This window comes from Mauremys reevesii, linkage group 2 (genome assembly GCF_016161935.1).
Source record: "Mauremys reevesii isolate NIE-2019 linkage group 2, ASM1616193v1, whole genome shotgun sequence".
NCBI classification, from domain to species: Eukaryota; Metazoa; Chordata; order Testudines; family Geoemydidae; genus Mauremys; species Mauremys reevesii.
Genome location: NC_052624.1, coordinates 113,402,313 through 113,418,220, shown reverse-complemented (window position 1 = coordinate 113,418,220; position 15,908 = coordinate 113,402,313). Strand labels below are relative to the sequence as shown.

The following is a 15,908-nucleotide window of genomic DNA, read 5'->3' as shown; positions in this document are numbered from 1 at the left end:
TTGTACTAACCCAGGGGTGGGCAAACTTTTTGGCCTGAGGGCTGTATTGGGTTTCTGATGGGCCCCCCCCCCCCAGTACCCCTGGCCCATCCACCCCTGCTCTCTATCCCTTGCCTGCCCCGGATCCCCTGCCCAACCTGCCCCCTTCCTGACTGCTCTCCCGGGACCCCTGCCCATCCAACCACCCCTTCTCCCTAACTGCCCCTGACCCCCTGCCCCTAACTGCCCCCTGCTGCCCCATCCAACCCCTCCTCTCCTTCCTGACTACCCCCCCAGGACACCTGCTCCCATTCAACCCCCCTGCCCCCTGACCCCCTATCTACAACCCCAGCTCCTGACCACCCCGCGAACTCCCCTGCCCTCTAACCAACCCCCCACCCCCACTCCCTGCCCTCTTACCGCGCTGCCTGGAGCACCGGTGGTTGGCAGCGCAGCTGCACCAGGACAGGCAGCCGCACGGCACAGAGCACCGGGTCAGGCCCCGGCTTCTCAGCTGCACTGCCCCAGGAACTCGCTGCTCCAACGCCCAGAGCATTGCGCCAGCGGCGCAGTGAGCTGAGGCTGCAGTGGAGGGGGAACAGTGGGGGAGGGGCCGGGGGCTAGCCTCCCAGGACAGGAGCTTAGGGGCCGGACAGGATGGTCCTGCGGGACGGATGTGGCCCGCGGGCCGTAGTTTGCCCACCTCTGTACTAACCCATAGCAAGAGACAGTTCCTGCCCTAGAGAGTTTGGAGTCTAAATGGACAAAAGGTGGGAGAGGAAACGAGATATGAAGTGATTTGCCCAGGTTCACACAGCAGGTCAGTGGAACAGATTAGAATGGAACACATTTCTTTGTTCCCAATCCAGAGCCCTGTCCACTAGACCACACTGGCTCTCACATGAACCTTGTATGGACCTTTACAAACACTTGAAAAAACAAGCAGCCCAAATCCAAAACTAAATGTCCCATCCTTGAGGCGCTTACAATCTACATCAAACAACTTTAGACAATGAAGATGATAAATAAAGGAAGGGAAAGGTGGGAAGAGTTAAATATCTTGTTACTGATGTTTCCCAGCTCAGGAGTGTAAGTTGGTGATGGAAATCAAAATAAAAAATTGGTTTTGAGGAGCAATTTGAGGACAATGAGGGAGGATATTGAGGGCACTGGAAGAGGGATATCATTTGGTTAGGTGGAAGGAAGATCAATTTGCACGGGGAAGTTATGTGAAGGACTTCCTCAAACTCACTGGCCTTGTTCCCCTCTTCATTGCTTTGAGAATAATTCTCCATGGAAGGAGATGGAGATAGACGTATGTAGCCTGTCTGGATCAGGTCCTATAAATCAGAGTATCTCAACACGTGGGTTGAGACCCAAAATTGAGTCATGAGAATGTGTCAAAAGGTCACTTGGGAGGCCTGGGTGTGTATATTGGGTGTATGTCCCCTGGAGGGGACTAGGCCCTGCGAGGTGCAAGATTGCAGATCCCACCCTGCACTCACTCCACAGCAGTGGCTCTGCTGGGCTGGCTGAGCTCAGCTTGACGCTCTGGGCATTGCATCCTGGTGCACAGTCAGAGTGCCTCCATAATCACAATGGGGAGAGGGAGAAGTCGGCAGAAATTAGAGTGAGTGGTTGTAAGGGTGTGGACTCACCCCTGCGGCGCCACCTGCTGGTCATCCATGGGAATTAGCTCTTCCAGCATCCTGGAGCGACCCCTGCAGGCTGGTGGTCTGCCTTACCGCTGGCCCCTGTGTCCCTCCCAGGACCTCTCTCTCTGGGTTGCTGCCCCCCTGGCTGTACCCCCACATGCTGGGTCTCCCCACCCAGGGGAACCCCCTTTCTCTGGGTTGCTGCCCCCCTGGCTGTACCCCCCACACTCTGGGTCTCCCCACCCAGGGGAACCCCCACCCACTAACCCCACCTCGCCTCAGTGTAAGGCTACTGCCAGTCACCATCTACTTGGAATGATACTCTGAGCATCACCATTTTGGGACCTCTCTATGCTTCTCATGATAGAAATTGAAGGCAGTTGAAAAATTTTAGCTGAGCTGTTGCCATTCATGCAGCTGGCCACCAGAGGCCTCTGTCCATCTAGCTGAGCAGGCAGCACTCTGGGGAAAGTGTCTCCTTTTCCTGCACTGTGCCAAGGCAGCATTTGTTCGATTTTTTTTGCAGGCTGGAACCCATACTTGCCTAGCCTCGGGTCCTGTCCACTTAGACATACTGGAGACTGTTCCCACTGCAGCCTGGAGTCCCTTGGTGAATAGCGGTGGGAGGATGTAAATACAAATTTGGAAAAATATTTATTTTGTGTCAGTTCTTCAAATGGCCGAGAGAAACTTTTAGTGTAGCACTGATGGGATCATCCAGGAGGAGAAGCCTATGCTTTTCTCCTGCCTGTCGTAGGCAGATAAGTGGAGCCTGCCTCGAGAGAGGATAGCACTAGGCTGGACTTTCCCCTGGATGAAGGGGAGCATACTGATGTTGGAGGGGACGGTGAGGATGTAGAGGGTCAGATACCGAAAGGATATTATGCCAGTGGTTAGAGTGAATGAAGTCCTTCTCTGGAGGAATTCTTCCCTTGACCTAGCGCTGTCGACTCCAGGGTTAGGTCAGCAGAGCTACATCTCTCAGGGTTTGGATGTTTCACACCCCTGTGAGATGTAGCTATGCCAAAGTAAGTTTTCAGTGTAGACAAACCCCTACTTTCTAAGTGACAAGTTTCAGTGGTAGCCATGTTAGTCTGTATCAGCAAAAAAACCAAGGAGTCCTTGTGGCACCTTAGAGACTAACAAATTTATCTGGGCATAAGCTTTTGTGGGCTAGAACCCACTTCATCAGATGTATGAAGTAAAAGATACAGGAGCAGGTATAAATACATGAAAGGATGGGGGTTGCTTTACCAAGCGTTAAGTCAGTCTAACAAGATAAATCAATTAACAGCAGGATACCAAGGGAGGAGAAATAACTTTTGAAGTGGTAAGAGAGTGGCCCATTACAGACAGTTGACAAGAAGGTGTGAGTAACAGTAGAGGGAAATTAGTATTGGGGAAATTAAGTTTGTTTTGTAATGACCCAGCCACTCCCAGTCTTTGATGGAGCTGAGCTTTACCAAGGTGCTGGATGGGATGAAATATAAACATTTTAACCTGCCTTTTCATCAAAATTTTGAATTTTTCTCAACCAGCTCTGATTTCATCTGATTACTCTTGTCTCTTTCTTATTCTTTTGTACCACTTTGTTCTTTCTGTCAGTCTTCACTTTTGTCTTGTACAAAGTTGAGTGCTTTGTTGGTAGTAAATGGCAATAAATAGTTGGGGAGGGACTCCTCGCTTTTTCTTTTTTTCTGTTAGGAAGGAAGGTTTATACATTATAATGGTTTATTAATCTTTCGGATGCCTCTATTTTTGTGCAGTCTAGATCTTGCTTGTAAATGTCTTTCATATGAGCTGCTGACTAGTAGATTTCTGCCACACTTGAAAACCCCCCACCCCAGCTTCTGGAAGGAAGAATGGATTATTTTTCTCACTTCTCCTTCTGCTTTTCACCCAAATTACATTTTTCCCACAGAATTTCATTGCTGCCGTGACTGGGAGGTGTGAAGAAAAGATCTCTGATACTTTCAGTCCTACAGCCTTTGCATTTAGGGGACTTTCTCCCCTGTAAATAACTCCAGTACCTACATCTGGTGCTTCTACTCATAGTTCCCTTTCTCTCCACCAGATGCAGCAGAAATTTGAAACTGATGTAATTTTTTGACACATTCACTTCTGTCCACGTTTCTGAATAACAGCAAAGAATCACTGCTTATATTTACCATAAATATCAAGTGTTCTGATCTGGTGCTGTTTGGCAAAGCTCTGACCTGCAGCACAGGATTTGCAGGGGTTTTTATGCAGACTCAAGAAGACAGCAGTGCATAAGTTTACACTCTTCACATTTGTTACGTTTTTAAATGAAAGCTTAAATTGTACAGAAAATGATGGGTTAGGCCCTTGTACTTACTGGGGAAAGTTCCCAGTTTACCAGTGGGAGTAGCCAGTTGGGTTTTCAAGCCCTGCTTATTATTTACATGGCACCAACCGCAGTCTAGGTTCTATACAGACAAGTATGACAAGTACTTGCTCCATAAAATTTGCGGTCCTCTAATTTGCCAGACATGATCAAAAGTGTGTTTAGTTCTGTCAATCTAGGCAGCAAAACTGAAACAACCATTCCTGGGTAGCAGTGCAGATACGGTTGCCAGGTGTCCAGTTTTCAGCCAGAATGCCAGGTTGAAAAGGGACCCTGGCAGCTCCAGTCAGCATCACTGACTGGGTTGTTAAAAGTCTGGTTGGCAGTGCAGCAGGACTAAGGCAGGCTCCCTACCTGCCGTGGCTTCACATGGCTCCCAGAAGCAGTGGCATGTTCCCCCTCCAGCTCCGAGGTGGAGGTGCGGCCAGGTGACTCTGCACACTGCCCCATCCGCAGGCGCCCGCCCCCGCAGTTCCCATTGGCTGGGAGTGGCCAATGGGAGTTGCGGGGGCGGCGTCTAGGAGCTGGAGGGGGGACATGCTGCTGCTTCCGGGAGCTGCTTGAAGTAAGCATTGCCCGGAGCCTGCACCCCTGACTCCCTCCCATGCCCCAACCCCCTGCCTCAGCCCTGATTCTCTCCTCTCGCCCTCCAAACCCCTCAATCCCAGCTTGGAGCCCCCTCCTGTACCCCAGAGCCCTCACACCCCTCCTGCACCCCCAGCCCCCTGCCCCAGCCCTGAGCTCCCTCAGCCCCACCCCAGAGTCTGCACTCCCAGCTAGAGCCCTCACACCCCTCCCGTGCCCCCCAGCCCCGCCCTGATGCCCCTCCCACCTTCTGAAGCCCTCGATACCAACCCAGACACCCCTCCTGCACCCCAAACCCCTCATCCCCAATCCCACTCCAGAGTCTGCACCCCCAGCCAGAGCCCTCACCCATCCCTCAGCCCTGCCCCATCCCAGAGCCCCCTCCCACACTCCAAACCCCCCTCTGGAGCCCCCTCCTGCACTCCAAATCCCTCATTCCCGACCTCACACCAGAGCCCAGCTGGACCCCCTGCCACAGCCTGGAGCCCCCTTCCACACACTGAACCCCTCATTTCTGCCCCCACCCAGAACTTGCACCTCCAGCCCAGAGCCCACACCCCCTCCGACACCCAAACTCAGCAGGGGGCTGGGAGTGCAGGAGGGGTGTGAGGGCTCTGGGGTACAGGAGGGGGCTCCAAGCTGGGATTGAGGGGTTTGGAGGGCGAGAGGAGAGAATCAGGGCTGAGGCAGGGGGTTGGGGCATGGGAGGGAGTCAGGGGTGCAGGCTCCGGGCAAACTCCCCCCTCCCATACTACGATCCCCTGGCTCCACCCCCCAGCCTAGAGCCCCTTCCTGCACCCCAAACCCCTCATCCCTGTCCCCATCCCAGAGACCACACCCCCAGCTGGGGCCCTCACCGCTCCCCCACCCCGCATCCCAACCCACTGCCTCAGCCCAGATCCCCCTCCCGCACCCTGACCTCCTCATTTCTGGCCCCACCCTAGAGCCCACACTCCTAGCCAGAGCCCGAACCCTCTCCTGCACCTGAACTCCCTGAGCCAGCCCAGTGAAAAAGAGCGAGTGCGTAAAGGTGGGGAGAGCGAGCCACAGAGTGAGGGGGGATGGAGTGAGGGGGCAGGGCAAGGTTATTCGGTTTTGTGGAGTTGAAAGTTGGCAACCCTAAATGCAGAATGAAACCAGTTATAATTATATACAACAGATATACAACGTGATGTGTACTTTTGATAAATTCATATTTGTGTGTATATGCTATGGTTAAATAAAAGCCTTCCTGGCCTTTAGTACAGTGCATTTTAAATTGTGTAAGCTAGAAACTGTAAACACAGTATTTCAACTGTAAGTTTGGATGTGATCACCTGGGAGTAGGTCTCTAACTACCAGAAGCCCTTAGGAAAGGGTTTTTCAAAAGTGTTTAGTGGTGCCATAATTTGCGTGGAAACGTATGGTAATACATCCACTGAAGTCAAATTTGTTAAGCCAAAGTTTAACACTTTCTAGACTCACACGCTAAAGTTTTACTATGTGGCTAAAACTCCACAAAAAAAAGAATAGGAAGTAAACATTCCTCCAGAGGTGTGTGGTAGTTTCAGTTTGTTTTACTAAGGTTTCTGTGAAATTACACAATCCTGGAATAAAATACTTTGGTTTGTGTTTGGCTTTTTATCTTGGATTTCAAACAGAATTTCAGCAGGTATTTATACAAGCTGTAAAGACTGCTTGGGGCAGGCAGGCAGCTAAGTATTGAAAATGTTGGGTATTTGTTGTATGACCACTGCATTGAGAAGCTTTGTGCCTGGAGGAGGTTCTCTTATTAATAATTCAAAGAATTTGCTACTCAAGCTATGTCAGTTCTGCTGAGCATTATATAACTGCAGGTTCTGAATGTGCCGGACTATCCTTTGACAGACATTTGCTAGCAGTCTCCAGGACAAAACTGCTTTTAAGACCGAATTTCTTCCCTGAAGCGAAAGGGATTTTTCCTGTATGCTGCAATACCCTAACATAAATGGAGACCAGTGGTTTGAAATCTATGTGGAAAATACACTAATGTACATTGATGAGCAGCAGCAGAATGCTGTAAGACAAACTTTGTTTCCATCATTGAGAAATCCTGATGCTGTTTGAAAGGGTTTGATTCTTTCTTTGCAAAGAAAGGTTTCAGCCTTCAGCAAGAAAAGCTTCAGATGTAAAGATAAGGAAAAATGGTTGAAGTGAGTACTCTGTATATGTTAGTTACATTTGTTTTGTATTAATATATTTATACTGGTTAGTTAAGTGTTTTTTAAGGCTTGAAAAGAATCTGTTACTATCTCTCCCTCAGTCACCTTGGATGTTAGTAGTAGTGAATTTGTATCTGTTTAATCAAATCAAAACTCTTGTCAGCATAGAGATCATTCTTGGTTATTAGCTGACTATTAAAGAAAAACAAATTTGCCTATCTTTCACTAGTGGCTTATGTGTTAATATATGTATTTAACTTTTTCATAGCATATGAATATTTTAAATTGATTGTTATATATATATATATATATATTGTGTGTGTGTGTGTGTGTGTATTTTAAGAATCTAGGGACACTTGATTGCAGACATTATAGTAATATTTTTAGCTTGGTAGTTTATTCTGTGTTTTGTTTTGTTTTTCAGTTAAAATCAAACAGCCTCCTAACCACATACTCTAGGACAGGGGTCGGCAACCTATGGCACGCATGCCAAAGACAGCACGCGAGCCGATTTTTAATGGCACGCTGCTGCCTGCCGGGGTCCTGCTCAGCCCACTGCTGAACCCCGGTAGCGGGCTGAGCCAGACCCTGGCAGGCAGCAGCGTGCCATTAAAAATGCTGCCCAACCCAGCCCGCTCTTTTCCGCCCCCCGCCTACTGCTCTCTCTGGCAGGGGCAGGGGGCAGAAGCAAGCTTGGTCCTGCCGGGTGTTGCTGTATGGAAGGCTCCGCCGGCAGCCAAGCTTCCCCCTCCCCGGCCTCTTACCCCAGCGTGCTGCGTCGAGCCCCGCCTCCTCTCCCTCTCCCTCTCTGCCACCGATGGCCCTTGCGAGGGAGGGGAGAAGAGCAGCCCCAGTGCCCTTGCTGCTCAGACCAGTAAGGAGGTGGGGCCTTGGGGAAGGGGGGTAGGAGAAGGGCGTATCCCTCCAGCCCCCTGCTGTGAGCCACTCAGGGCAGGGGGCTGGGAGCACCCCCCCTGAACCCAGCCCACCTCCCAGCCCTCTGCCATGACCTCTCCACCCCCCTTGCATCCTAGCTTCCTGCATCCCCTCACGACCCCATCCCTGATTCCTGTACCCTCCACACATACTCAGCCCCCCCACACCCAATGCCCTGACTCCTGCACTCCCCACACATACCCAGCCCCCCCACACCCATGCCCTGACTCTTGAACCCCCCACCCGGAGCACCAAATGGGAGCTCCTGCACCCCCCCCCACACATTCCCACCTGCACCCCTTGCACCAAATGGGAGCTGCCCAGGTAAGCACTCCACACCCAAGCCCTGAGCCCCCTCCCTCATTCTAGCTCCTGGCCAGACCCTGCACCCCAACCCCCAGCCTGCTCCTTCACCCCAAGCCCTGTGCTCAGTGCACCCACACCCTCAGCTCAGTGCAGAGAGAGAGGAAGAGAATGGGCCAGAACCAGGGAGAAGGTAGGTACCCACTGTATGTGGGCAGGGCCGGGACCCCAGGCTGGCAGTGGGCTGAGCGGGGCCGGCGGCTGGGATCCCAGCTGGCAAGGGGCCGGCAGCCAGAACCCCAGACTGGTAGCGGGCTGAGCGGGGCCGGCAGCCGGGACCCTGGCTGGGAGGAGCCAGTGGACGGAACCCCAGACAGGCAGCGGGCTGAGCAGCTTGGCCCGCTGCTGGTCCCGGCTGCCGGCCCCGCTCAGCCCGCCGCCGGTCTGGGGTCCCGGCTGCCGGCCCCGCTCAGCCCGCCGCCAGTCTGGGTGAACAGAACCCCAGGCCGGGAGCGGGCTGAGCAGGCTGGCGGCTTAAGATCAGCATTTTAATTTAATTTTAAATGAAGCTTCTTAAACATTTTGAAAACCTTGTTTACTTTACCTACAACAGTAGTTTAGTTATATTATATATAGACTTATAGAGAGAAACCTAAAAAACATTAAAATGTATTACCGGCACGCTAAACCTTAAATTAAAGTGAATAAATGAAGACTCGGCTCACCACTTCTGAAAGGTTGCCGACCCCTGCTCTAGGATGAGCATCCTTTCAGTCTACATATCATAGAAGCCTCATGTCTTCCTTTTGTGACATTTCATTTAATAACTGTCTTAATGTATAAAAATGTAGGCTTGTTTTACTCACTAGGACTTTACCTAACTTTTTTCTTAACCCATTCTACATAGGTGGCAACACATGTCAGCAGGCCATGCATGGTATCCTATGTGTGGCTGCATGTTTCCCATAGTGCAATCTAATGTAAAGGAATGCCCTCACACCTCCCAGAAGAGCTTTCTTAAATGTGACCTGCACACTGGGTTGAGAGATCCATCTGCTTTAGAGTGCTCCAGAGAGACTATGGAAGGGATATTGAACACACTTGTAATCCTAGTGGATTTTTATTTATTCTATTTGTAGATTGCTTATATGTTGCAATGCTGAAGAAATAAGCAGGTGAAAAAGAGGGTAGGAAAATCATCACTGGAACAGAACTAAGCAGAATATAAATACATTATTGGTGTCAATGAGGTTTGGGAGTTGTCTAATAGTTGTAGAGCCTTGCCTGTATAGCCAAGAAACCTACCATCAATACCATGCTATAGCTTAGCTGCTTTGCTTATCAAAGGTTTATTATTAAATTGTTGAGTGAACTGTCTTCCCTCACAAGAGACTTGTATTATACAGCTCATTGTAAACAAGGGGATCAGTGCGATGTAATTTGCATATTGAGTCTGGTTTGAAACTGGATGGAAGATAAACTCAGTGTGATCATTTGTACAAGAACAGAATTGACAAGAAAATGTTGTAGCACAACAGAGAAATGTTGAGAGAATGCTACAGCATTTTTTGTCTGCATCCCTTACCCTTTATGTTGTAGCATTTATTTTGTTACTCTGAAAAGCACAGAAGATATTTTGAACAGGGAATATAAAGTTCTCTTTGCTTTCTTGCAGATGAACTGCTATGGCAGGAGGTTAAGGCGGACAGGACCTGAACAGCTGAACAGTAGAAATGACTTGGTTTCTCCACCCCAGCATTCCAGGGTGAACGGCTGGTCTTTACCACTCCATACCTTTCAGATTGTTGCTCTGCTGTTTTACACGTACCTGGCCATTGTAGGGTTTGGGATCTACATACCTTTGCTTCCACATGGATGGAAGTATGCTGCCTATGCTGTATCCTTTTTTTTTTAAATTTCCCTCCCTTCCAAGACATGCTCTGCATAGGTTCTGGGTTAAAATTACATATGCACTGCTTATGCTATAAATAATGCATTAGAGGAGTGAATTACATTTCCCCAATTGTATATTTAACCACACTTAGTGAGGGTGGTTTTGTTATAGTTGTTTTTATATAAAAAATTCACTTCCTGCAAAATACCATATTTAAAAAAAAATCTGTCTTTGCCAACTAATACTGGATATGACCCAAAACCCATTAGTCAGTGTGAGTCTATCCATTGGCTTCAGTGAGCTTTGGATCAGGCCATTGGTGTGAGCCTTGTTCTAAACTATGAGCTGCTCAGCAGTCAGGTGGGAGGGTATAGATTCTCCACGGCTTTGAAGGACTCATTGGTGTATTGATAAACATTCCCAATCATACATCTCACTTCAGCCCAGAGTTACCTACCTTCCACAGAAATTTGGTGTTCCGTCACTTTTTTTTTTTTAATTTTTGGAAAATTATTTACATTGGACATAAAGAACCATAAAACTATTTACTACAAAGGAATAATGGGCTAATGTGATCCTTGGTTGTATAAAGAGGGGAGTAGTGAGTACGGAGTAGGAATAGGGAGCTAATTTTACCTCCATGGACAGCATTGGTGGGACAGATGCATACCTCCCAACATTCCAGTGGCTAAAGGGGATGGATCCTGCCCCAGGGAGGATGGGATAGGAGGCCCAAGGGGAAGAGTTGCAGAGCAAGTCCACCCCATGAGTCGTTGGGCATTTGATTGACTTTTAAACTGAAGTGTTTTGAATCAGCCCAGTCACTATGGGGAGGCGGCACTAGGGGTGCCACCTCTCACTCCCTCCTCTGCAGCCCTAGGATCTGCACAAGTTAGAGATGGTTCACTGCACAAGTTTGGTTCACTGGCAATTCCAAACTTTTTTTTTTTTTTTAAATTAGCTTTGGGTTGGTCCAAAATCAAAATATTTAAAAAAAATATTCGGCAATCAAAAAGCTGAAAGATTTGTTGTGTGTCAAACAAACGTTTAGTTGGAAACAAGACATTTTGTTTTGATTTCAGGCATTTTTTAACTTTAAAGGAAATTTCTAAACAAAATGTTGTTTAGAGACAAAAAGTCAAAGTTTCATTACAAACACATCAAAAAGAAACACTTTGAATTTTGCGGGGAGGGAAGGGCATTTTTTTCGGGGGCTTTATTGACCAGAATAATCCAGCACAATGTTTTTTGTCACCAAATCTGCATTATTTATTTTTTTTTCTCCACCAAAAAGAAAGGATTTTTTTGGTTTACAGTTGTGACCAGCTCTAGCACAGATCTCAACTTGGGAATGTTCTGAGCATCTGCTGTGTCATAGGTAAGGATGTGATTTGGTCACGGATTCCAGATGACTTCTTTGGCTTCAGCCCTCCATGACGGGGCTTGGGCTTCAGCCCCACCGTGACTGTACCCTGACTGCACATTTTTATCATGACTTCTCTGTGAATTTTGCTTAATTTTACTGTGACACAAGTGTATCCATCATCATAGGTGAGGAAGGGGAGGGGAGTTCTGGCTGCTCCCTTCCAGGGTAGTGGGAGCCCTACCAAGAGCAGAATAAGTGCTTGACTTAGGGTATGTCTACACTACGAAATTAGGTCAAATTTATAGAAGTTGGTTTTTTAGAAATCATTTTAATACAGTCGATTGTGCGTGTCCCCACACAAAATGCTCTAAGTGAATTAAGTCGGCGGACTGAGTCCACAGTACCGAGGCTAGTGTCGACTTCTGGAGCGTTGCGCTGTGGGTAGCTATCCCACAGTTCCCGCAGTCTCTGCTGCGCATTGGAATTCAGAGTTGAGATCCCAATGCCTGATGGGGCAAAAACAGTGTTGCGAGTGGTTCTGGGTACATATCGTCAGGCCCCCCCCTCCCTCTGTGAAAGCAACGGCAGACGATCGTTTTGCGCCTTTTTTCCTGGGTTACCTGAGCAGATGCCATACCACGGCAAGTGTGGAGCCTGCTCAGCTCACCGTCACCGTACGTCTCCTGGGTGCTGGCAGACGTGGGACTGCATTGCTACACGGCAGCAGCTCATTGCCTTTTGGCAGCAGACGGTGCATTACGATTGGTAGCCATCGTCGTTGTACTCCTGGGTGCTCTTTTAGCCGACCTCGAGGTCGGCTAAATGTGAGGTCGGTCGGGGCACCTGGGCGGACATGGGAGTGACTCAGCCAGGTCATTCCTATCTTCTCCTGAGCATCTAGGAGATGACGATGGCTAGCAGTCGTACTGTACCGTCTGCTGCCAGCCTAAGATGTAAAAGATAGATGGAGTGGATCAAAACAAGAAATTGACCCGGCAATGTGCACATCATGCTGATCTGCTCGCCACGCTGTCCAAACAGGAAATGAAATTCAAAAGTTCACGGGCCTTTTCCTGTCTACCTGGCCAATGCATCTGAGTAAAGAGCGCTGTCCAGAGCGGTCACAATGGAGCACTCTGGGATAGCTCCTGGAGGCCAATACCGTCGAATTGCATACACACTACCCCCAAATTAGATCTGCCAGGCCAATTTCAGCGCTAATTCCCTCGTCGGAGGTGGAGTAAAGAAATCTATTTAAAGAGCCTATTAAGTAAAATAAATAAATAAATAAATAAAAGGGCTTCATCATATGGATGGGTCCAGGCTTAAATCGCAGTAACGCTGCTAAATTCGACCTAAAATCGTAGTGTAGATCAGGCCTGACTCTGCCTGAGCCTGGGGAAGTGCCTAGTTAAGTCCTTCTCTGGCCCGCCACCCAGGAATGCTCAAGGGAAAGGGGAAAAAAAGAAGCTGAGAAACAGCAACTAGTTACTGCACCCTGCCTTTCTGTCCCACAGCAGCCTAAAGCACCCTGAGATGCCAAGATATCACATGCTAGCAGAGTAAGCTGTGTGCTCCATCCCTTCTCCCTTCCCTTATGACCTCTGTGCCAGGGGCTGCAGGGAGAGAGAGGTGTAGAAGCACACTACGCTGTTTCCACACCTGCTGAGAAATCCCCAGCCAGGGACTTAAGGGTAGTTTCCACTCCCTTTTGAGCGGCTTAAGGCTATGTGCACACTACAGCTTAAGTCAGTGCAAGTTATGTCACTAAGGGGTGTGAGTAAACTACCCCTGGAGCGATGTAAGTTATACTGTCCTAAGCATCGGTGTGGACAGCACCATGTCGGCAAGGGAGCTTCTTCCGCCGACATAGCTACTGCCGCTCACGGGGGCCAAAGTAATTAAGTCGATTGAGGGAGCTCTCTCCCGTTGGCTCACAGTGTCTGCGCTAGCAGCCACAGCACTCTAAGCTCTGAAGTGTAGCCAGGGCCTGAGTGTTCCAGAAAGAGTGGAACAGGAAAGAAAATCTGTTCCCAAGTACAAACTGTAGCCCCCTTGACCTTTGTGAAATCTTATGTTTGAGCCTCAGGCTGAAAAGATTGACCCCCCCCCCTTGGTCTAATGCAAAAGAGACTTGGGGCACAACTCTGTGGTGTACTGTTCACTTGCAGTGCTCCTTGACTGAAGGGCATCCTGCACATTGCAGAATCAAAACTCAACTCCGCAGTAACTGCTCAGAGTGGATAGCAAACGTACAAAATGCTAGCGTTTTCATAGTGAGCTTTTCAGTAACATGGAGCAGTTTCTAATCGGATGACTTTACACGGTGCTTGCTCTTCATTAAATCGTGAATCAGGGTCTTGAGTTCTATAGTATCTTCAAACAGGGACATTTGAAACTGGTTTGAAATTCCTGTGACTGAGATGGGGGTGGCAGGGGAGTTAACAATGTTATGAAAGGGAAAGCATCAATACACCCGTAATTTATGTTCTATTTATCTACGAAACATAGATTGTTGCTAGGAAGTGATATGATGTCAATACAGTTTTCTTATAACAGCATGATAATTCTTATAGTAAGGGATAAAATACGTGTGTAGTCAAATTTTGTGTTTATAATGGAAAACAGTGCATTAGTGGTGCCGTTTATCTCCTCTACTAGTCAAAATCAGATTTACACTGGAAATGCAATATAATCTTACAACAAAGATTTTTTTGTTTGTTTTTTCCTACTTCATAGGAAATAAGAATTCCTACTTTTTAAAAAAAAAAGCTGTTAAATTCAATTTGCATACCAGGTTCACATGTTTGAAAAGAGTAAGAGCCTGGCTGAAGTCCACTCTGCCGAGGTCCTCACTGGTTCCTGCTGGTGCTGTCATTGCCAGGGGGAAGGTCCTTGGAACAGAGCAACTGAGGGCTTTTTTTGGTGGTGGTGGTTTGTTGTTAAGGAAATTGATATTCTTGCATATTAGGAGTGGATTTTAAGGCTTGTTTGGGGGAAAGGGAGGGTTACTGCCCTGAGGTTCAGGTGGGTGTTTCCTGAAAGATCTGAAAAATAAGTGACTATTTGGGGAGTCTGAGAATCCTTGGAATTTTTTTTCTCATATTAAAAGGCAAGGGGAACCTTCTCTATAAGTGTGAGAGAAGTGTATTTCTGCCTTCTTTTCTCCTCTGCCTTCCCTTTACTTTGATAAATTGCCACTTTTTTTTAAATCTCTATTTGACTAGAATTGGGGGTCATTCCCTCTCTGAAAGACTTCCCAAGGTATGGCACTTTCATGGTAATATAGGACCAAGGAAGGAGTTGGTTGCTAAGTCCCAGTGACATGGGCAGAGGTGAGAGAGACTGTCTGGAGGTGTTTTTCCCCCTCTAAAGATGAGTCTTTCTCTTGTGCAGATGATCTACTGGCTGGATTTAGTTCATCTAGATCTTATGAGGAAGGGGTTACACTAAGCACATGGACATCACATTTTCAATGTGTTGTTTTGATCAAATTATGCATTTTATTTCAGATAGTAATAAGTAAAAAATTTACAGCATATCTGTAGAACAAACTGAGAGAGATCATGCAGATCTCTTTAAAGACCACAATCAAATTAAAACCGATATGCAGATTTTTATAGTACCCTCTCCAGTACAATAGTTTAAGACAATGTTGCTATGCATCAGTTTGGAGGCTCTGCATAATAAATCCAGCACTGCCACCTTTGGCTTTTAGACTTTAAGGAGGAGCTGATCAAGATAATCCTCTTATGGCCCTGTCAATATCATTAACAGCTTTAAATGTGAAAGTTGAACCTTTCTTAACCATAGAAAAAGCTTCTGGTTTCCCAATATATAGAAATTTTAGAGGGGCATGTAGACGTAGTGGCTTCTTAGAACTTTAATTTTTTGCAATCTAATAAGAACTAATAAGAATCTAAACTTGTGTGTTTAGAAACAAGTTCAGAACTAAAAGAAGGCTGATTTTAAGTGTCATCATGTTGTTACATTTCCTGATGAAGTCCAGGAAATGCAAACTAGGACATAAAGATTTCAGACTTCTAATGGAAGAACTGCCAAATATTGGTGCCAAATTTTGGGAAACAATGGAAGATAAAATTTATATTTTTAGTTTTTGACAGTGAAGTAAGAAATGTTTTCGCTTCAAACTGAATTGATTTATTTGCATTTGTGGAAGAAAGTGGTAGGTCAGATGAGGAGTTCAAACTTATTAAAATAACCTTTTTGCCCTCCTTTATGTTCGAATAAAAAATAATCTTATAGAGATTAAGAATTTTGGGACAGATCCACAGCTGGTGTAAATCAGCATATCTCCTTTGATTTAAGTATACCTGCAATGACTTACCCCAGCTGAGGATCTGACCCTTTATTCATCATTGGAAGTTTTGTTGCGATGACTGCCCTGGTCGGTCAGGTTTTTTTATGGGGGTTTTATCTTTTTGATGTGTCAGGCTATACTGCGTAGTGTAATGTAGCTTATGGTTATCTAAATGAAAAATTTTGGATACTGTATGTACCATTCTGAGAAGAATTTTGCATGCAATGGGTGGGATAGCTGGAAAGCCTATGTTATATAACATGTAAGGAAATCTGTGTGTATGTATATAATATAACTCTGTGAGTGTGAAGTATATATGTACAC

General features: G+C 47.2%; 1 protein-coding gene across 4 annotated transcripts in view; it reads left to right on the top strand.

Moving 5' to 3' along the window:
* Positions 1-15,908, top strand: part of LOC120398898 (palmitoyltransferase ZDHHC11-like) — a 105,681-nt gene that overhangs the window by 38,976 nt on the left and 50,797 nt on the right. For 3 of the 4 annotated variants that reach the window (XM_039526650.1, XM_039526653.1, XM_039526652.1), the window contains exon 2: positions 9,679-9,900. In XM_039526650.1, the coding sequence (XP_039382584.1) occupies positions 9,679-9,900 (222 nt within the window). The remainder of the gene's footprint in view (positions 1-9,678; positions 9,901-15,908) is intronic. The other variant, XM_039526651.1, reaches the window with a different exon arrangement.